The following is a 22,866-nucleotide window of genomic DNA, read 5'->3' as shown; positions in this document are numbered from 1 at the left end:
TATAAAACGAGCAGAAAGAAATTCTAGAAGATTCTAGTTTATATACCACCCTCCAAATAAAAGTATCACTTGATAGTTATTATTTTATATTCTGTATACTTTTCTGTCCATGGTGATGACTGATTATCATTACAAGCATGAAAGTATTTTTTCATTATTAAAAGTGGTTTCTTCAGAACAAGGTGTGTAGATTTACACAACATCATAATTGGTCAATGCAGCTCACTTAGAGGGAGATAAAAACTCTTTGCTATTTAAGATGTTTAGTGTTGACATTCATGAGCACAAACACCAAGGATGAAATCTAATGAAGGCAAAGTTGGTTTTTATCCTCAGCCCAAGAACCGTCCTACACACACTGTTGTGTGGTGGCATAGGCTCACACGGTGCCCTGGTAGCAGGGTAAGGTCATCTGTTGGCTGATTTTACCTCTTCTGAGCAAATGCTGTCATTTCTCACACCTGGTAAAAGCCCAGTGCTGTCGCTGCAAGGATTCCCAAGAACAATCAGTTGGGACCTGATAGGTGGAATCCTCCATCACTGCATATCTTGGTTTACCAGGTTGACCTTTTGTCTAACATTTTTCTCGGAAGAAAGAACAAATTACCCTGAAAGAGACGTGTACACACAAATAACACAAGAGGTGGGTGGAGAGAAACCAACAAAACCACCTCTTTACCAGGCTATGACTCCCAGTCTATCCAAAATATTATTGTAAACAAGGTAAACTAGAAGTCTTAGAGTATTATTTACTTGGATGTCTAAGACGCCTACTGTGCCCTTTTCTCATTGTTTTCTTGATTCTTTTGTTTTAGATAAGCACCGGGCTGGCAGGAAGTAGGCATGACTGAGGAGGGCCATATGTTTCTTCTGTCTTCAGGTTTACTGTGCATTTTGAATGGTTTGTGCCATGATCCTATTATGATGTGTGGTTGTTGTTCTTTCCCCAGAATGTCGAGTGGTGAAGTCCACTTCCTACACCAAAATAGCTTCATCATCCCGCAGGAGCACCACCAAGAGCCCAGGACCTTCCAGGCGCAGCAAATCCCCTGCATCAACCAGCTCAGGTAAAGCACCAAAGGAGATGAAGAAACTGTTGTTTCTGAGGCATGATGCACAGAGGGTGTGTGAAGCCCACAGCGGGAGGTTTTCAAGAGAGTAGATTCCAGTTTATAATTTTAGAACATGTTGAAATGATGGAACAGATTTGCCAGAGTCTAGCATGTTAGATTTAAGAAAAAACATCAAGCTTGGGAAAACTTACTTAGCAAAGACTCAGGAAACCCAGATTTGCCCACAAATAGAAGTATACTACCAACTTGCATCGTTTCCCACCACAAATACCAGTTTTTCAGGCTAAGGGCCCCAACTGCAGAAGTCTCCGTTAAAGCATTTATTCTACTTGGGACTGGCTTACGAGTTTCCAATTTGTATTTGCTGAACTTCTGTTTCACACACATTTTACTGTGGACCCAGCACGGCTCTGGAGCTAAAAGCAGTGAATTTGTATTTGCTGAACTTCTGTTTCACACACATTTTACTGTGGACCCAGCACGGCTCTGGAGCTAAAAGCAGTGAGAATGAGAGCGTCGAGCAGGGAGGGCTACAGTGACTCTGGTCTGTGTCCTGCCTCTCAGCGGCCCTAGTGCTGGTGCCGGAGCACAATGTGTGTGCTCACAGGATGACCATGTCACTCTGCCTCTTCCTTCTTTGGTCTTAAAAATGATGTGAGTCAGTTAGAAGGTGTGTGTTTGGTTGTTTGTTAGTTTGTTTGGTTTTGTTTTGTTTTTCTTTTTGGCTTCCGGTCTAAGGTCTATTTCACGATTGAAGGGAATTATTTATTACATACTATAAACTGTTGAATGGGAATTATTAAATGATACGTACATCAAGGTGATTGTCCCTGATTGCATGAAGACAGAGAAGGTCTTATAAGTAGAGACAAAGACCTTTGGGGCCTACACAGAGGCCCTCTTGTACTCACCAAAGTGGGCTTAGACAGAGCATGTGCAAAGATCTCTCGGCTGGGGCTGCGAGGCCCTGCCTCTGGCATCACTCACCAGCTGTTACACTAGAATGTAAGTTATAACCTCCATACTTAAAAATAGAGATGTTATGATGTTTTTCCTTAAAAAGTAAAACCAAAACCTCCAAAGTGAGTCTCAGAAAAAGGAACTCCTAGTAAGCTAGATAGCTAGAACCCCAGCCTTGGTTCTCTAAGAGTTACCGTCTCCCTGGGCTTTTGCTGATTACAGCTATTCCCCAGACAGGTCTCCAGAGATCTTCTCCTTTGACACTTACCCTAAGGTGGCAGCCTCTGCACGCTTCTCACAGCATGCCCTACATCACAACCAGCCTGGGAATAAGTCTCAGATCATATTTGGCACTTGGGATGAAGCTTGTTTGCTCCTCCTAGTTTAAGGGTGGGCTGAGAACTCCTTGCTTAATATGACATGACTCACCCAGATTGGATGGAACTCTGAAACGAGTTTTGCTAATGGGTAAGGCATCGAGAGTCAAATCTCAGCATAAATGTCACTTGGGGGCTTGTGTCACTTACGACTTCTTGGATCATAAGCCTATGTTTTAGCAAGTATTCTAGGCAATTTTGATCAGGTGGTCTATGGAACATAGTATGAGGAGCAGTGGGTGAAGGAAGTGGTTCCCAACATGTGTTCTCTTGACTGGCACTATCACCATCACTTGAGCACATGTTAGAAATGTAGTCCTGATGAGCCCCTCCATCGACCCACTGAATCAGAAGCTCTGGAGGTAAGGGCCTAGCATCTGAATTTTCACAGGCCCTCCAGGTGATTCTGATGCTCACCCAAGTTTGAGAACTAATGAATTACGGATAACAAAATGGAAATAAATACAGGAGGCCATTTGACTGCTAATCTGGGGTGAAAGATAGGGCTTGCTCGTCTTCATTTATTGGCATGACACAGATGACTTCTTTCTATGTCTCTGCTTGCTTCCAAGTGGCAATGTCCATCTTTAACCCTGGCAACCCAAGAGCAGAGCTCCAAATACTATGAGGTGTAGACCAAGGTTACAATGACCCACCTTCAGAGAGCCAGTTCCCTGGGACAAGAGAGAATTTCTGTCTGAAGGTCATCCCTTCCCTGGAAACTGATATTGAGGGAAATCTTTCCCTTCGATAGAGACAATATCTATACACAGAGATGTGGGCTCCTACGAAATGACAGAGGAGTGGTAGAATTGCTGCATGTAAAACTCCCCCGGGAGACCTTAGCTTCTTCATTAACCAGCTAGCAGGTTAAAACTGAGCTCTTTGGAGGATGTTCAGTCTCGACCAAAGGACATTGCTCATTTTCTCTAGGCAAACCCAGGCTGTCGAATGAGCCCCGGTAGAACAGTAAGAAAGAAGAAGGTCATGGGCCTAGCCCAACTGTTGCCCCTAAAATCTTGGCTATTTAGTATAATCACATAAAGTTGTAATGGAGAAAGAAGCCCCACATTAATTGAAACATTATCAATGCTATTAAAAATGACAATATTAACAAACAAAATTAGTCCCCGATCTCAAACAACTCTGACATTGACAAATTTTAATATTTTCTCTCTTCTTTCTTAGTATACACCATGAATTTTAAAATGTCAGGTGTAGTGGGGAAACATTTAATAATGGGTGATTGGGCAAATTCTTACGTCTTTTACAGTATAGCTATTTCAACAGAATAAATATGCATTATTTTTATTGTTTTTAACAGCTTTTTTTTTTCATTTTAATGTTTATTTTTGAGAGAGAGAGAGACAGAACATGAGCAGGGGAGGGGCAGAGAGAGAGGGAGACACAGAATCTGAAGCAGGCTCTAGGCTCTGAGCTGTCAGCGCAGAACCCAACGTGGGGCTCAAACCCACGCACCGTGAGATCATGACCTGAGTCGAAATCAGACGCTTAACTGACTGAGCCACCCAGGAGCCCAATCTAACAGCTTTTTAAATGTTGATTTAGTTTTTTTTTTTTTTTTTAATTTTTTTTTTACGTTTATTTATTTTTGAGACAGAGAGAGACAGAGCATGAATGGGGGAGGGTCAGAGAGAGGGAGACACAGAATCTGAAGCAGGCTCCAGGCTCTGAGCTGTCAGCACAGAGCCCGACGCGGGGCTCGAATTCACGGACCGCGAGATCATGACCTGAGCTGAAGTCGGACGCTTAACCGACTGAGCCACCCAGGTGCCCCAATGTTGATTTAGTTTTTAAAAATATTTTATTTGCTTATTTATTTTGAGAGAGAGAGAGATAACACAAGTAGGGGAGGGGCGGAGAGAGAGGGACAGAGAGAATCCCAAGCAGACCCCGCACTGTCAGCACAGAGCCCATTGGTGGGGCTCGAACTCATGAACCGTGAGATCATGATGCGAGCCGAAACCAGGAATCGGACGCCTAACTGACCGAGCCACCCAGGTACCCCTAGTTTTATTTTTTAACTGGAGTATAGTTGACACACAGTGTTGCATTCGTTTCAGGTGTGCAGTATCGTGGTTTGACAATCCCATACATTATGCTGTGTTCACAAGTGTAGCTGCCATCTGTCGCCATACAACCTATTATAATGCCACTGACCACATTCCCTTTGCTGCACCTTTTATCCCCATGGCTTATTCATTCCATAACTGGAAACCTGTATCTCCCACTCCCCTTCATCCATTTTGCCCAGTCCCCCACCCCCTCCTCTCTGACAACCTCTGTTGTCTGTATTTGTGGGTCTGTCTCTGCTTTTTATTTTTTTGTTTATTCATTTAATACGTTTTATTTTTAGGACTTCTGGGCAGCTAGATGCTCCTGGGTTTGGGCAGAATTTTTTTTTTCATTTTTTATTTTGTTTTCATAAGTCAAGGAAGGGGGGTAAGTCAGATTATTGTGCACATGTCAAAGAACGAGATCATGAGCTCTGAAACAGTTATTGTCTGCTGCTAAGGTTTCTTCTACTACAGATGCAGAAAAAAGTGTCCTCACGCTTTCTGTCTGATTGTGGCATCCAAGACTGAATGGGGGAATACAGGAGAAAAACATGAAGAGAGAATTTTTGCAGCTCAGAAATAACCTTGTAAATAGTGAAAAGCCTGTTTTACTCCAAAAATACATCTAAAATTTGAGTTAAAAAAATCATGAATCTAATTTTAAAAAGATAATTATGAATGCAAGAAATTATTTCACTTTAGAATTAACTGGTAACATAATCACTGCACAGCATCTCTAACATTGTACAAATATTGTAATATATTTAATTATAATCTTATAAATATAGATGGAATGTATCATTTACCAAAAGTAATTTCAGAAACGCTGAAAAGCAGACAGGCAAATGCAATGAATCTATTTGTATTCATCCCTGCCAGAATTTGTAACTGTTCTTTTTAGAAGTTTAAAATGGATAGGATGCAATGCCTCAAAATCAATAGATTGCTTTAAACAAGCATTTCAGTTTTCTATTGTTTCCTTGAGTCCTTTCATTTCTAGGGAAAATCTGGTTGATTTAAGCGGCACCAACTTAGAATTTGTGATAGGTGAGCCATGCCGGGTAGTATCATTTCCATAAAAGAAAGTGAAATCCAAATCCATTCCAAAATTACATTTCATTGAAGGCATCGTTAACTTCTAGGTCAAAATTAATCAAGTGGCATTGATTGCATTTCGTTTAACGTGAGACCTTTATGCATATAAAATTTTCAACTTCATTTTGTTTTAGAAAGTATGCCATACAACTATTCCTTGGTTATATAACAGCCAATAAGATGCAATGCCTGTCTCTTGATTCTGATTTGCTACCAAATCCTTTCACCTTTCTCTGGATGATACTACTTTAGAGAGGGTTTACAGAGCAGCAGTACCCAGTCACAAAATTGTCGATTATGTGAACATTCCCAAGACCACTCTCTTTCCCTGGGATCTAAGCCCAGAGTTTAGAAAGGCCAGTGGTATTTCCATTTCTTTTCTGGGCAAACACAGCTTCTGGGTGTCAGGGGAGTGCTTGCCTCAAATCCCCTCCCCTGTGCTAGCCTAAGACTCCCATCTCCACCCAAGTATGGCTCTTAAAACCAGTGGAAAGGATCAGTGAATTATCTCTATATTAACTGCATCACCAGTTCCTTTCTTAAAAAATTTTTTTCCTAATTTTTTAAATGTTTATTTGTTTTTGAGACAGAGAGACAGAGCACAAGTGGGGGAGGGGCATAAAGAGAGGGAGACACAGAATCTGAAGCAGTCTCCCAGCCCTGAGCTGTCAGCACAGAACCCGATGCGGGGCTCGGACCCACAAACTGTGAGATCATGACTGGAGCCAAAGTCTGATGCTTAACTGACTGAGACTCCTGCATCACCATTTTCTTAAAATAGCCTGTTCACTGTTTTTTATAAATCACAGAGACTAGAATGTGCATAATTTTAATTATATGCCTTGAAAGCCCTGCTATTGCCCCAAACCAAGTTACCATCATAGGCCTGACTTTCTCACATGAAAGAACGTTAGGGGGAATGTTTTTCCCCCTAAAGTATTAATGTAAAATTTGAAATCACTTCTACTTCAGTTCAATTTCTGCTTTCAATATTCATCTTCCTATGTTATACAGAGATTACAACGTAGTATAAAGTTAAGGTTTGCTCAGTTTTCATGTCATGCTGCTGTTCGTGAGAAAATTGTTAATTTATATTTAAATGACATCAGAGTTTGCACAGGATTTTTATCTCTCTGATGTTTTTCAGTTCTCTTAACTGACTTCCAACTACAATCAAGACATGATATTATTATTTGTTATGTAACAATATAGTCTGTTTTTTTTTTAATTTTTTTAATGTTTATTTATTTTTGAGAGAGAGAGAGAGAACAAGTGGGGAAGGGGCAGAGAGAGAGGGAGACACAGAATCCGAAGCAGGCTCCAGGCCCCGAGCTGTCAGCACAGAGCCTGACGCGGGGCTTGAGCCCATGAGTGAGTCACGAGATCATGACCTGAGCCAAACTTGGATGGATTCTCAACCGACTGAGCCACCCAGGTGCCCCCAGTCTGTTTTTAGAGATGAGGAAGCAGTCAGGGCTGGGGAAACTGCTTGACTCAGAGTGACAGAGTTAACAGTGGCAGCTCAGGGCTGGCACCTGGGGCTTCCTGTGCTGTAGACAATGCAGGCTGGCCATCCTCAATACCTGTTTCTTCACCTCTGTTTATTAAAGATTTGATTTCCAGGAAATAACTAATATAGTACCTGGTTTAACATTGCAGTTTACAACATCATAACACCTTGTAATAGAAGCCTAAGTATTAGTCCCAGATACCAGCATTCGAGAAGTTAAAATGATTCACTCCAGCTGACCAACTGATGTATGGTCAGTTGTAGATAGAGACTTTCCTTTGAAAGTCAGTGTTAGAACAAGAATGAGTATCCACTCTAAATCTTCTCTTCATCCCTTACTCATTCTTCTTCTTGGAACTAAAAGAAGCCTAGAGGTGATTTATTAATGTAAGGTGTTCATTTACACATTCAGAAATATCAAGTGCAGATCTGTTGGTGTCAGGCATTTCCTAGGCACTAATGATGCAGAGATGAAAGAAATAGCCTCAATTCTCAAGAAGCATACAGGTCAAGCCCCCTAAATAATTCGTAGATAACATAATTCACATACCTGATGAATTAATATTAATCTACTTAACATAAAGAGTCCAAAAAGGCAATTTGAACCAAAGAGAGAGAGAAAGAGAGAGAGAAACCAGGAGCCTTAATAACACACAAGAAGAATAATGAGCCCCCAGACAATAGTGTGCCGAGACGCTGAATGCAGTTATCACTAAGAAATGGGAAAAGTGGTTTTTAGTTGCTTTTTAAAGAAACGAGAATATCTAAGAGTATCGTAAAGAGTGTTTAATATGGGTTGAATCTTTATTCATGTGTGTTTATCTTTGGAACACAGACTTTCATAAAATGTGTAATTTAAAAGTGAAATTCTTTTAAACAAATTCCTTTATCTATACAAGGAAGTTATAACAAAATATCTCCAGAATAAGAGTATAATATGCACTAAATTTATCTCAGTAAAAATGGATAAAGTTTAGTTTTGCTTTATATTGTTTTCTTAATATTAAAAGTGTAAGAAAATCACACTCACCTATCTTGAATTTTCATTGCTGCAGTTCTCCTTAAAACTTCAGATTTCAAAATTTTGACCTCTTCCTGGATCACTTAGAAGAACTTTGTGTTTTTTTGTTTGTTTGTTTGTTTACTTGCTTTAGAGTTTTTATTCCTATTTAAACGGATGGTCAACTTTTTCTCATAGAATAACACCTACTTAGATTCTCTCTCTATAGAAGCCATGGCAAACATAATTGAGCCCTCAGTGGGTGCCTTACACCCATCAATTCAAGCATAAGCTGATGGACTTTCTTGTCCTTCAGAAGTTTATAGTCGAAGGTAGAAATCCTCTTGGCGACAACTATTCATTCACTCAATATGCACTGAGAATCCACCATTGACCAGCAATGCTGTGTGCAGGAGATGCGAGGGGGAACATTTGACAGAGGGAAAAGCTGGGTGGCTTAGTAATGACCTTCTACCATGACTGAAGCACCATTCTGTCCTCCACAGGCTTACAACTTAGTTGTATACGACTCTGGAAATCCTGCAGTTTTCTTATTTATGCTATTCAAATTTTCTTTTTTTACACTTATGTAAAAATATTTTATGCAACATATGCAGATAAGACAGGAATCAAAGCTGGGGAAGCAAAGAGAATTTTAATCAGCTTTCTAGTCCAATATGTCAACTTTTTTTATTTATATCAAACACCTTCAAAGGCAGATTTATAGCTATTATTTTTTTCTTAGCTCAGTCTGGTTCTATAATGTAGATTTCACCTTATACATTCTATGGAAGATCTTTGCTGCTTTGGAGTTCCAAGGGAATTCTTGAAAACAAATACACCAAGAAGATCAAGGGGGCTGATGATTCATCTCTTGTGTTTTTAGAATTTTTTGTTGCATATAAATCTCAGTCCTCTTTCCCTGCACCCACCAATTCCCCCCAGTGCTCGCCCTCAGCAGGTGAATATCTCCAAAGGTGCTTTGCAAAACTTTGAAACATTATGTTGACCCACTGTGTATGGGGGGCAGGTAGCACCCTACATCAGCTGCCTTTATGAACTCCTCAGTGTAAATGCCCCATATTAATTAAATAAACATTTCCTGAACATCTGCTGTGTTCCAGGCGTGTATTAAGTCCCAAGGATATGAAGATAATTAAACCACAGTTCTTGTCTTCAGGTTGCTTATATTCTTGCTTTCAAATTGAGATACACACACACACACACACACACACACACACACACACACACACACCACTTACTGTAATTGTGTAGGAAGTGCCATGACAGCCCAGAGAAAGAAAGGGTTAAATCTCATTAAAGCGGTCAGGGAAAACTTCCATGAAAGTTCGGAATTACAAATTGGGACTTGAGGATCCTTCCAGGATAAGAAGGGCCAGGTGGGCCTTCTTATCCTGGAGGTAAGGCACAAAAGCATGAATTTGTATAGCATATTTAAGGAACAGTTGTTACATGACCAATGATAGATTTGAGGAAAGGGTTGGAGAAGAAGGTGGTAGTCACGTTGGTTGTAGTCATTCATTGCACATGCCTGAGAGGGCATATTTTTGTTGTGGGTATTAGACGGTGAAAGAGAATTTAAGGGAAGATCATGATTTGATTTTTCTTTGAATTTTAGAAACAGTGGTGCAGTGGTAGAGAGAGAGGCTACCCATGATGGGCCAAGGACCAAGGAAGGCTCCATGAGGCCACCGTAGTCATCCAGGAAAGAAATTTTCAGGCCAAAATTTAAACAGCAACGTTGGGAATGGGATAGACTTTGAAAAGGGCATGAGCCAGGAATTTAACTGGATATGAGGCCAGAAGAGGAGAGAGGAGTCAGAAATGAGGAGCAGGTTTGAGGGGTGAGGAGAGGAGTGGTAGGGAGTGAGTACATTTCAGACATGTGGAGTGTGAGTTGCTTTGGAAACATCAGTAGGCAATTAGGAATAAGTAACTGTGTTTAAGTCAGATTTGAGCCAACAGTGTATATTTGGGAGACCCCGGCATATAGTAGTGATTTAAATAATAGAAGTGTAGGATGCCTCTCCCTCTAGCCCAGTGAGAAGTTTGTAGAGTAAGGACGGACACGGAAGCATGGTGACCATCTGCGGTTATCAGAGCACATCAGAAGAGGCAGGAGAACCATGACAGATGGTGACGGAAGTCACAGGGCAGAAAGTTTCAAGATGAAGGGAGAGCCAGAAATATCTGATAAGTTCAGTAACATGGGAACTGAGAGGAGGTCATAGAACTCAGCAGTGAGTCCCACTGGTAAGCTGGGAAAGCTCCATTTCAGCAGGTGAGCCCAGATGGCAGTGGAGTATCCTCTGGGCATGTTGTCCCTGGGTGGGGGGAGGGGGCGTCACTGTGGAACTGCCCCAGGGCTGACTCCCAGGCTCAACTTGAAGGGGAGGCTGTCCTGCCGTTCCTGGTAGAATGGGGGCAAAGCACCCACATGGGGACCAAAGGGGCAGCAGAGCCCTTCAATCCCAGGACACTCATCCACCCTGATCTAAGGTGCTCTGCATGCCCGATTCCCTCACAATAACCATGGCCTGTCCTGGGACCCCAGTTAACACATTTTCATAATTATAAATCAGAGGTCTCCAGGAGTCCTGTTTTGTTATTGTTGAATTACCCCGAAATCATCTTTGACTCCTTTACCCCCTTCCCTTCTGCATTCAGTTTGTCCCCAGTCTTCCTGGCTCCCCCTTCGCAGTGCTGTTCCAGAACTCCAGGCTACAAACACTTGCTTGCCAGGTGACCTCTTCCCTGCCTTTGTCCTCTGCCCCTTACATCTGCCCTGCACACACATGTCAGACTTGTTGCCATTATTTACTGTCTGCCCCAAAACATCTGAACTCCTTATTCTCATATGAAAAACTATCGTGATTTGGTCCCAGTCTTCCTTTCCAGCTCAGTCTCCCACTTTTCCTCTGGACTTGTGCTTTATCTTATGAACTAATTTAAATTTCTACCAGATAACCCTTGGGCTTTTCCACTTGGTAGCTTTCTTCAGTCCTAGAAGCCTTCTTTTGCTGCTTCAGCTGAAAAGAGGGTGCACACCCAGTTGGCCCAGATGACCTCTGTGAAACGTCCCCTGATTACCTCACTATTTAGGGTCTTCTTCACCCTACAATCCTGTGACATTTGATTTGGTTCCTGGTCTTTAGGTGACATATCATATCACCCTCCTAGGTTGTGAGGTTTCTGAGAGCAGGAGTTCTTTACACAGTCTGTATGCTCCCAAGTTCATGGTAACTACTAGGTAAATTGACCAGATGAGTGAATTGAGAAATACTGGGATCTGTTCAAGTTGCCTAGGTTTCCTGGTGTTCAAGGGACTTTTCATAAATATTAAAAAAATTAATTCATAGAGCCAGGTCCCTTCCTGCATCCCCACAGTTTCTGTGTACCTACAACAAAAATATGCCTTCATGGGCCAGTTCCCATTATTCTCAATAGACAGTCCCTTTGAATTGGACCCATTGATTCCATTTAAGAAGAAAATGTAGACAAATGGAGAAATTCAGAGTTCCACCTCACTTATGAGTTGAGCATCTATGAAGACAGAATTAGGAAAATGCATGTTTCCCTGAGAGTTCCCCCACCCCTACCCCATTCGATAGTTGTCTGTTTTCTCTTGACCTCATTGGACTCCATCTGCTTTTTGTTTCTTTTTTCTTCTTCTTCTAATCCGTAATGTGGCAAGCAATGGACAAGGGCTGGGAAAAGAGATTTTAGAGTATCTACAACCTCCTCCATGATCAGGGAATGAGTTAAAGTCTAAAGCAAGCAGTCAGATCTTGCCAACAACATGCCCGAATCACTACCCCCTGAATACATAACCGGACCCCATATGTATGCAGACATGTTCTCTCCTCTCATCACTGCAAGTGTCGCATCATAAATAAATGAACCACCTTACGTGCAGGAAGGAGATTGGGAAAGGACAAGGTAGATTTTCATGTCTAAAAAGTTACCTTGTAATTAGATAGTTTTGCTTGGAGAGTGCTCTGATTTCAGGACCAGTTTGAGACATTTAAACATTTAGCTTCCACATGTAGTCTGAGACTGTTAAGAATGAAACTCCAGGGGTGCCTGGGTGGCTCAGTTGGTTAAGTTTCCGACTTCGGCTCAGGTCATGATCTTGCGGTTCATGAGTTCAAGCTCCGTGTTGGATTCTGTGCTGACAGCTCAGAGTCTGGATCTTGCTTCGAATTCTGTGCATCCCTCTCTCTCTGTTCCTCCCCCAGTCACACTCTGTCTCACTGTCTCTCTCTCTCAAAAATAAATACAAAATTAAAAAAAATTTTTTTTAAAAAGAATGAAACTCTAAAGAGAATAAACCCTTTAAGTTTACCAAGGCGTTGCTAAATTAATATACACATGCACCTAGTCACCTGATAGGAGCAATGAACTAGTAACGGTAAGCCAAGTATTCCCAGATTCTAGAGTTTTTTTGTAATGTTCATATTCAAGTACAAGTTTTGGGACACAGAGACCGACAGACAGAGGCAGGCCCATAGTCAGTGTATGGTATATGCCGTGTGGGTGCTGACTGATTGATTATAGAGCCCTGAATTATGGCTCTAGAGGAGGGTCATCTGTCAGAAATGATAAAAGAAAAGGTGAAACCGGATCCTTCATGACGAGTAATGTCCTGTGACCAGTCCATGCTGTTTTGTTCCCGATGGGCTTAGGTGATGGCCCAGTTGGACAAAAAGCAGGGACACAAACTAGGGATTTTTAAAGCCAACTCCACAGACTTCATACACAGCTCTTTGGTGGCCAGTTATGTGATTGATCATCATGGGATCTGAAAATAATCCAGCTTAAAGTTTAGCACTTCTCATTCAGGAAGTAACAAGTAGAGCAAGGGATACAGGATTTAAGGGAGATGTACCCCAATAGAATGTACCCCAAGGCAGTGGATCTGATGCGTCCTTCAGTAATTCAGATGTAGTGACTTTCACGTTGAAATAATTGTTAGACCTGCTTGGCCACTCAAAAACAACCATTTTGAGTTGGATTTTTTCCCATTTGGAATACAGACTCCTTTAATCAAGTAATACGTTATTCTGTGAAGCAATGCCATTTGTTATTTGAATTTTAATAAGTTCTATTAAATAGGTGACAAAGCCTTTTTTTTTAATTTTTTAATGTTTACTTATTTTTGAGACAGAGAGAAACAGAGCATGAGTTGGGGAGGGGCAGAGAGAGGGAGACACAGAATCTGAAGCAGGCTCCAGGCTCTGAGCTGTCAGCACAGAGCCCAACGCAGGGCTTCAACCCACCAACTGGAGATCATGACCTGAGCGGAAGTCGAATGCCCAACCGACTGAGCCGCCCAGGCACCCCATACAAAGCCTTTTATATTGGCATTCAGAGACTTCTGGTATTACAGGATAAAAAATAACTGAACTCAACACATGTGTCAGACTTACTTAGAGAATAAAATTATGTATTCCATCAGTGAGTCAACAGTAGGTTGTGTGATACTGTCTGGATGTCAAGAACCACTTTAAGAAGTTGTTAATGCTTTTTCGGTGGCCAAGAGGAAGAGTCTGAATAGAATTCTGACCCTAAGAACACAAGCCGTTCCCAGCTTTCAAGCAGGTTGTGTTCCAAAAATGTCTGGTTGGAAAATGGCTTGTTTGGCACTTGAGCCCTATTTTTCCAGAGAGACGGCAACACAAGTAGAAGCCTTGAGTCCAGTGGCTTTAAATGAAGGAGGCGCCCCAGTGGTAGAGAAAGGAACCTAGAATCCTTAGCCCTGCAGACGGGGGACACGAATTCTGGACATGTTCTGAGGTGTCAGGACAGGCCACTCACAGGAAAAGTGTGCAGTTCTTTGCAGAGACAGAAATGAGATCCAGTTTTAGTGCTGCTACCTTCCAGCTGGTCATCTTTGGGCACATCACTTCAGATAAAATAGGAAAAATGATACCAACCTACACTGTGGAACTGATGTCACATAAGATGTTTCATCTGACATGTCCAAATTCTCTGTCCTTCCAAACTTGCTCCCCCTCTTCTTGTCGCAATCCTCTCCAACCAGTTACTACGTCCTTTAGTGTTGAACCTCTGAAATCTCTCCGGAATGTTTCCATTTACCTCTACCCCCACTGCACCACCCTTCACCCAGCCACACCATTTCTCGGACCATAGGACACTTAAATGTGCCACACTCCCTCCTGCCTACCCATTCTCCATAGGGATATCCCTAACTGAGCCCATTATTGTTCTCCCCTAATCCGTTCTTGACAAGCAAGAGCTCTGGAGAGCTTTTAAAAATATAAATCTGATCTACTCGCTCCTGCTTAACATCATGAAGAGCTTATCATTGTCCTTTGGATAAAAATCAAACTCCTTAACATTAACTGTAAAGCCTTGCATTGTATGACCCCTACCTATTTAGGTCTTTTCAATGCACTACACTGCTCCCTCCTCCATGCCCAGCCACAAAACACGTGGTTCCCTTGCCTTGGAACACTTTTCCTTCATTGTATCCTACCCTGTTTCACCTGCAAAATGACACTAATACTTGGGTTCGGTTTCATTACCCGTTATTCTCTCTGTAGGGTGTAGGGCAACTTTGACGCCATACTTAGGATTTCAGTAGCAACCCTCAAGACAGTCATCCTCAAAATACTTTATTGTGATTACTAGTGTAGTTATCTGGCTTCCCTGCAGGCTAGCAGGCTGACGCCTTAGGGAATGTGGTGGTGAAGAGTGCAGATTCTGGATTGTCTTGGTTAGATTTGGGGCTCTGCCCACATATTTGCTGGTGAAGTTGTTTATCGTTTTATGCCTCAGTTTCCTCTTCTGTAAAATAATACTGCCTGCCTCATAGAGTTATGGTAAGCATTAAATGAGCTCATGTATACTATATGCTTATCCATACATATGTAAAAGGTTTAAGTGCATTAACGGGTCCATAGAAAATAAGTCTTCATTAAACTGAGATGCACACATAACGGGTACTTACAAATGCAAACATATTGCAATTTTGTTTTGCTTTTTAAAAAGGCTAAGGCAGTCTTCCAGGGAGCCCACTTTGTCTTTTTCTTTATTTTCCACCAGCTTGATAAAATTAGCGAATCAAAAGTAAAATGAAATGTTAATACTCCGTTTGCTTCCCCATTTGTCCTTTTCCCCCAATCTGTGTCGCCTTTTTGCTCTTTTTCCCCCCAGCCTGTGTAGCCTTCAGGTGTGACATAGAGATGTAAAGTGGAAAAGGGGACAAAGAAAATATTATGATCCTAAAATCTGTCTTCATGTCAACCCCTGAGGGACCTCTTGCCTTCTTCATTGTAGATTCTGCCTCTGCCCGCATTTCCTTAGTTCTTGCCTATTTCAGAGCCCTCCCTAGAGAGGCCGGTGGCTGGAAGTCCGGTGCGTAGAGAGGCCTGACCTCATGTTCATTCAACAAAAGCCGGGCTGTTGAATGCAAGCCCATGAAAGCCTTCTTCCCCATGCAAGCCCGTGAAAGCTTTGCTTTTGCTTCTTTGGGCACTCCGCCTCCCCCCCCCCCCCCCACCAGCCGCCAAATTGTTGTTTAGAAGGAGTCACCAAATACATTTCAAAGGCAAAGCTACACATCAGTGCAGCATGGGTTATGTGACATTTTTTTTAAAGGTCTTTAGAGAAGATGACAAAACAGGGAGCTTCCCACTCTCACGGGCGTGAAGTTTTTGTGCAAACAGAGTGAAAAACCAATAAACATTGCACCGAGCCACTGAATTTTGTGAGGGTGTACTTATTACCAGGTACTCACCAGGTTTTAGAAGTTATTGTCATTATGATTTTCGGATGAGTCACCGGGCCACTTGCCCCCGGGAGGCACTCCATTATGATTCAGAGCAAAGTACGGAAAGGGCTCAGGCTTCCGGGAGTTAGTGGTGTGGGGGGGTGGGGGGTTGCCGTGGCTCTGCCTTGGCATGAGGCTTAATCGACACCTTTGATGTAGCCTAAGACAGAACCCGCACCTCCCACTGCTGCTTGGAAGACGTCAGCCTTACGCAGAAAAGGCATCTGCTGATGAATCCTGCATCTCATTCAGTCTGCTCTGGGAGCAGCCTTTAGCCATCCTTAACTAATCCAACTGCTTCCCAGTTCCGCGGGTGCTCGGCTTAGTGCTGAGAAGGGAGCTCGCCTCTTGATTTTGCCAGGTTAAACACTAAGCCTGTGTCCATGTTAGAACTCATAGAAGGTAAGTTAAAAGCATTCTTGCTCTCCTTCATGGAAAATGTTTTTGTGCACCCTCAAGAATGTGTGTGTATCTCATTGCAAATTCTACTTCATTGACTGTGGGTGTAAAACATGTGAAAATGTTGTCATGTTTATGGGTAAGATAGTGGCAACCTTCTATATCTTTGTAAAGTCATGTCTCTAAAGGGTTTTAATCAGTTCCTAGAGGTGATGTTACTCAGAGAAGAGAATTGCTTACTTGAGTTCTGTGACTTTGATTGCATTTGGTGATAATGTGGTAGAAAAGTCTTCGGAGTTGGGTAGAATTCCAGTGATTTAAACCTATCATAAAGCAGCTTTTATTTTCAGCAGCAATAAAGACAAACTGTGAGGAGTTCCTCCTGAGTGTCTGTGCCAATTAGTTTGTCCTGTGAAGGCGGGTCCTTCAGAGTTAGTTAGGCCAGAGGGATGTGCAGGGCACAAGTGGATGCAGGAACTTCGAGAAGCTAGTTCTTAACTGTGAAAAGATAGCGATCTCTTTTAACAAGGCACCGGGAATATCACTTGTGAGTTATGCTAATTTTTACCCCTACTGGGTGGTGCTCGGAAGCTAACCTATAGCATTAAGGATGAATCCCGCTGAAAGCGTCTCAGGACCTTAACCACATGTCTAAAATCTATCAGCACAGTTAAAGGCACCGTTTAATAAGTTCTTCAGGAAAGTTGTCAAAAGTACATTTGTAAGGACTTTTATGTAGTCTGAGCCTGTATTTAACACAGGATTAGCAAACTAGTGAATTTCTGAAGAGGGTCACTTACAGGACTGCAGATAAAAAGGTATCTGGAATTTTAGCACATGTCCCTTTATAATTGCTTGCTTCTCCGAGAAGATGATTTGTCATGAAAACATTTTAATGAGCGGTTTTTTTCTCCCTGTGAAACTTCGATTCTAGTTAATGGAACCCCTGGTAGTCAGCTGTCTACTCCACGCTCGGGCAAGTCGCCAAGCCCATCGCCCACCAGCCCGGGAAGCCTGCGGAAGCAGAGGGTAAGGAACTAAGCAAGCTCCTTGTTTAAGACCTGCCTGCGCTTCTGCATACAATGGCACAGGTGCCAGCTCCTTAGAGCACTGCTTGTCTCTAAGTAATAACCAGGTGAGGGCAGGAGGTGACCAGTGGCAGGTCCCTTGCAGGGGCTATGGTTTCTCTCAGCTAGAACTCAGGGCTTTTATGTTGTCTGAATTTGTCCGAATCTTAACTCTGACAACAGTAAACAGTTGCTGGTTCTCTTTTTGTCCTGAACGGGCACAGACTTTATTGGCACTGGTTTGTAAGCTTCCTTAGTTGTAATGAGTTTCATTAGACATCATCTCTGACCATCAACCTTCTTTAAGAAGGAAAAGGAAAAGTGCCATTTTGGAGAGGGGGACTATGGTGGGGGGTTGCTTCATGGCACAGAATGGTGGTCCAGAGCAGGTTAGGGTCCATGGCATGGGGGATAGATGCGTATGACACGTGTATTTATGAATGAAACCCACATCGAGTACCTTCTCTTTTTCATCACTATTTGCCTTTGTTTTTTTTTTTTGGCTTGTGTAATACTGGAGAAATTGACTGAGCTTGGAGACCAAAGTCAAAAAGTTACTGGAAAGAGTGTTAGCTTCTTCATGTTCAGGAAGGGGGAGGAACTACTATTCTTACCCCTCACAACCTGCCCTGTCTGTCTTTTCCAGTAATACCAGGGCAGGAATAAAGGGGGTAGGAAGGGGAGGAGAGGAAGGTGCAGTGGGGGGAAGGGAAGGCCTTTTACTATCCTGATGTCACAGTGAGGTGGAGAGGAATACGTGCTCTTAGGAGGTTTTATGATGGCTTCTTGAACTCAAAGTCTGGGTTCTTAGTTTGGTGTCGTTTATTATGTGCTTTTAAATGAAATCTCTGAGTTCCATAAATTTAAACTGCATCCAACATGGAAGCTTTTCTCTTCAAGCCTCCTGCAAGGTTGCATCCTCCTGCTGCTGTCTGAAAGTGGGAGCGGGGGCGGGGCCTCCATCAGTCCCGGGTCTCTTTGGCTCCTGGCCCACCACGTGTCAGGGTGTGCTGTGTTTCTCCATGGATCTTCTGGCATCAGGTGTAGCTCCTTTAGATTACTTGATGAGGCCTGGGCTCTGGCACCAGCTCCTCTACTAAATGGCTGTGCTGTCTTCGATAAGTCTGTTATCCTCTCCGAGTCTCAGTTGGAAAAACAAAACAAAACAAGAAGGAGGTTCCTTCCAGATAGAAAACCCCATAACTCTATTCCATCTGAGTGTTTTCATTATGGGCTTCTTCTTGGCCACAGTCTAATTTGGCGTTTTAAAGTACGGGAATCATTAGTGAACTACTAAAAGAAGAATTGGCCAAATGCATTGAATCCCCTAAGTGTCTGTCGTTGAGTGAGGAAGGGGTGGTCGCGCGATTCTTTTCTAAGTGCATGTTACCCAGCAAGGCCCCCTTCTGTAAGGGCAGCCATGTATAGCTCAGACAGTGCTCTTTCCTAGAACATTCTCTCTTTTGAAGTGTAGACTTTGGAGAGTACACATGGCATAGTAATCCTTCCTCATCCTTTGAACAAATTAAACTCAGATTCAGGATTTAGCTCATGCTGAGTTGTTGAGATTAAATTATAGTCACTGAGAATCCCTGCCACAGATTTGAGCTTCTCTCCCTGGTTGCTTATTGTGGAGACCTCTGTTGAGAGGATATAAAGTGCTTTGCCCGACTGTCCCTTTGTTGGAAGAACGAGGCTAGAATTTGCGTCCTCTGCCCTCTGTATTCTCTGTGTCATTATGACTTTGTCCAAATGAGGCAGAAAATGTCTAGCCAGTGTCGAGCGGCTGTGTGGCCAATGGCTTCTATAATTAACATTGCCAGCACTTTGGGAAATTACCATAAGGGGTGATTCTCTTATAGATTCTTCATTGTGTCATTTAAACTACCAATGCAGGCATCTACTTGAGAGGGAAAAATAATCCCATTTGTTTCAGGGAGACAAAGGGTTTATCGTCATCTGAAAACATTTATTAAGCACATGTTGTAAGCAGAGCACTGGATAATCCAGAGATGGTTCACTTTCCAGGCTTTTAAATTTAGGCCATAAATGAACATCCTCCATCCATGTACCATGTCAGTGCATGGAGACATTCCCAGCTGCTTTAGCGAGAGAAGCTTTCATCTTGGTGTGGAGGCAACTGCATCAAATAACCCCTCCCAGTTAAAATGGGCCTAGAATATCCCTCAAAACTGATCCTGTTTCAAATTTGGTTAATGTTCTTCTCAAATGGTTGGCTATACTCCTATGCAGGAAATACTGAAATAAGTGAAAGATGGCAAGTGCTAAAAGAAGATACTTCAAAGAATAAATTAACTCTTTTTATTGCAAATTGGAAAACAGTAGCTACTTCTATTTTTCCTTCTGTGTTGCCTAGCAACATGGCCAGGAAAATGAGTTAGCTGTGCCCCCTAACACACACACACACACACACACACACACACTCACACTGCCTACCTCAATTTATAAAAACAGGAACATATTTTTTTTATTTTTAAAGGAATATTGAGACGTTTGACAATTAAGAAAAATCTATTTTATTTATGTTAATTATGATGATTTAATCAACATTTCCCCTTCCTTTAGAATTATATTTTTCTGTTACATCTTTTGGTATTTTACAATAGTCATATACAGTAAGAGTCTGCATGCCAGATATTTTCTTCATAAAAGCATTGGTGGCGATGTACCAAAAAACCTCCCTATTTTTCCAAAACACTGTTATTCAAATTGCTGTCTAAAAGCTGTTAACTGGTCACAGAAGCAGATCTAAGAGGATCTTTTCCATCCATGAACTTTTCTTGGTCTTGTTTCTTAATACATCAGGAAGAAATGTGTTGTGTTGTGTGGGTTGAATGAAGCTCCCCATTCTACTCCCACATGGCTGACTTGTGTAGATTATCTGATCAGTCAGATGATGTGAGGAGTGGGTGGTACAAAATAGAAAAGAAGCCAGGATTCTAGACAGTCTGCAGATCTGAGCTGGTTGCCTGGGTACCAACTGAGAGATCTCCTAGCAGAAAGGGGTGGAGGGAGGAAGAAAGGAGTTGATTGGTGAGTGGTTGGAGACCGCAAGAGCATTGGGAAGGCAATGGGAGGTCAAGCTTGCATTTTTTTCTGTCTTCCAAGTATAAAATTTTGAAAAGGCAATTTTTATTGGGTTTATGCAATTTGCAAATGCAACACTTGGGTTGCTGCTTTGGGACCAGAATTTGCTGATTGCCATCTGGGGTTCCTAACAAATTATTTTGTGAGGTAAGCACGTTCCTCTTCTACCCAGAATGGGAAGGAAATGTTCAAGGAAGAATGGCCTAGACACATAGTTAGCGGAGTTGGCATTGATAGACCCCAGGGGCTATGTATAAAATTCACTGGACACAGAAGGCAATAGCTCAGAAGCAGATCAAGCCAATAAGGCAAATGAGCACCATTTTTGTCTGTTTAAATGGCTTCTCAGTTATTATCTTTCCTCTTATCCAAATTTGGTGAGTCTAAAAGGTCTGATGATGTTAGAAACCAAGGATGCTCATTCAGTGTTGCTCCCTTCCTAAGAGAGCCACATGGCACCCAAGAAAGCCAAGTAAACAAATCTATACCGCCCTTCATCTTACAGGACCTGTATCGCCCCCTCTCTTCGGATGATTTGGATTCAGTAGGAGACTCAGTGTAAAAGAGACAATGGAGCATTGTATATGGTTTGTGATTGGGTGAAGGTGTTTCGCATTTCCTAAGAAAAGTCTAACAGCAAAATAAACAAAAGGGTTTTGCATACCTTGAAATTATGAACTCAATTCCTCTGAAAGTAAAAAATGCAGGCATTTTATATTCATGATCTTAATCCTTGAAGAAGATTTATATACCTGAGGTTTTTGTGCAAGGCCTGGGTTTAGATGAATTTCATATATGACCCGATATTGAGTATAAGAACAAGCTAATGATATAGCGATATAGGGTCATTAATTTCTGCAGATACAGTTTTCATTTAACCATAAGTAGACATATAGATACAATTTTCCTGTACTGTTGGTCAAGCAAATTAAAATGGCACTAGCAGACATTTTTTTTCTTCTTTTTTAAAATTTGGATTGCTGATTTTTTAAAGATGCTTCTACTGCAAAGTAATAAAAATAGGTAGATTTTTTTCTCCCTGCACAATAGACAAAGCTACTTATTTTGTGGGTTAATATGTCTAAGGAAAAACACTCATGCCGAGGACACTCCTCATGAAGATTCCAACGATAAGCTTTAGGAACTTTCCTAGCTTTTGTTGTCAACTAAATTTTTTTAAACTTCCCTTTCATTAGAAACAGCATAAATGTGGCTTGAACGATATACCAACACGAAGAACTTGTTCGATGGCATTGCTATAAATGACATAATTCCTCCCTACAACCGTATATGTAATTTTTCAAATGTTGAAAAGGCTGAAGCTAGAAAGCTTTTTTTTTTTTTTTTTTTTTTTTTTAACACACAGACCCAAAAAAATTGGGTCTGGATTTTTTTCTAAGAAGAATCCATTTGAAAAGCAAAATTCTCTTAAATGGTGCTGTTTAAACCAGGCCCCCCCAAAGTCCAAAACTCCATTCAGATAAATCCTGGCTCTCACTGATGTTTTGGAAATTTTCGTATGCAAAACTCCTTTTGTATTAAACCAAGTAAGTCTGTGATTATAACCCACTGTTTAACATTAACCTACTAATTCTGCTCTTCTGGTCCTCTGTTTTAAAAATCGTAGTCAGCTTTGCTTAAACATAAAATAATTATTTTCAAATCTGAATGTTAAAAATTAATTTAATGTGTATGGTCTATTGTATGTAAGCCATACCCTAGTGATCATTTAGTTTTACTAGTTCAAACACTAACAATTTAAGACTTGTGAAGCATGGTTTTGATATTGTACAGGCTTGACATATCTCAGTAGGTGATAAATTAAAAATGTATGATGCCATTTGGAGGCCTTTCCTTGCATTTTTTTTCAAATTTTACTTGAAAACTGAATTTAAAAACAAAGTGTTTGATTCAAGATGGAGAGAAATTCAGTTGTCATATACTGTTTTAAATGTTATCAATTTATCTCCTTGATAAATTGCTCAACTATCAAATTTTACCATCTGGTTTATAGTTACATATGTTACCATCTCACTTTCCAAGTGAATAAAATATTTCAACCAAAAGAAGGTGAAAAAAAAGAGTCCAGGCAATCTAACAGCATCTGAAAACGTAGCCTTATAATAATTAGTGCCTCATTATCCTGTCTGTTGGAGAGAAAGACACTTCTCTGGCAGGTTATTCGAACCGCAAACTGAATCATTCCATCTTGAAAGAACAGTTCATAATAATACCTGTTCCAGACTTCAGGTTTTAAAACTGTTTCCAATAGAAATGAACAGAGACTCCTGCTGAGATCAAAAGGCTGCTTTGTTTTAGCTGAAACAGTAAACATCTGTGAAGTTGCCTATGCTGGTGTCTGTTCTAGTTATGTCTTTGTAAA

General features: G+C 41.5%; 1 protein-coding gene across 5 annotated transcripts in view; it reads left to right on the top strand.

Moving 5' to 3' along the window:
- DCLK1 (doublecortin like kinase 1) overlaps nt 1–22,866 on the top strand; it is a 348,175-nt gene that overhangs the window by 248,924 nt on the left and 76,385 nt on the right. For 4 of the 5 annotated variants that reach the window (XM_032593819.1, XM_030309040.1, XM_032593840.1 and 1 more), the window contains exons 5-6: nt 951–1,067; nt 17,243–17,337. In XM_032593819.1, the coding sequence (XP_032449710.1) occupies nt 951–1,067; nt 17,243–17,337 (212 nt within the window). Of the gene's footprint in view, nt 1–950; nt 1,068–17,242; nt 17,338–20,988; nt 21,825–22,866 lie in introns of those variants that run through there. The other variant, XM_032593852.1, reaches the window with a different exon arrangement.

This window comes from Lynx canadensis, chromosome A1, assembly GCF_007474595.2.
Source record: "Lynx canadensis isolate LIC74 chromosome A1, mLynCan4.pri.v2, whole genome shotgun sequence".
NCBI lineage: Eukaryota > Metazoa > Chordata > Mammalia > Carnivora > Felidae > Lynx > Lynx canadensis.
Note: the sequence above shows the minus strand (reverse complement) of the source record. Positions and strands in the feature narration are given on the sequence as shown.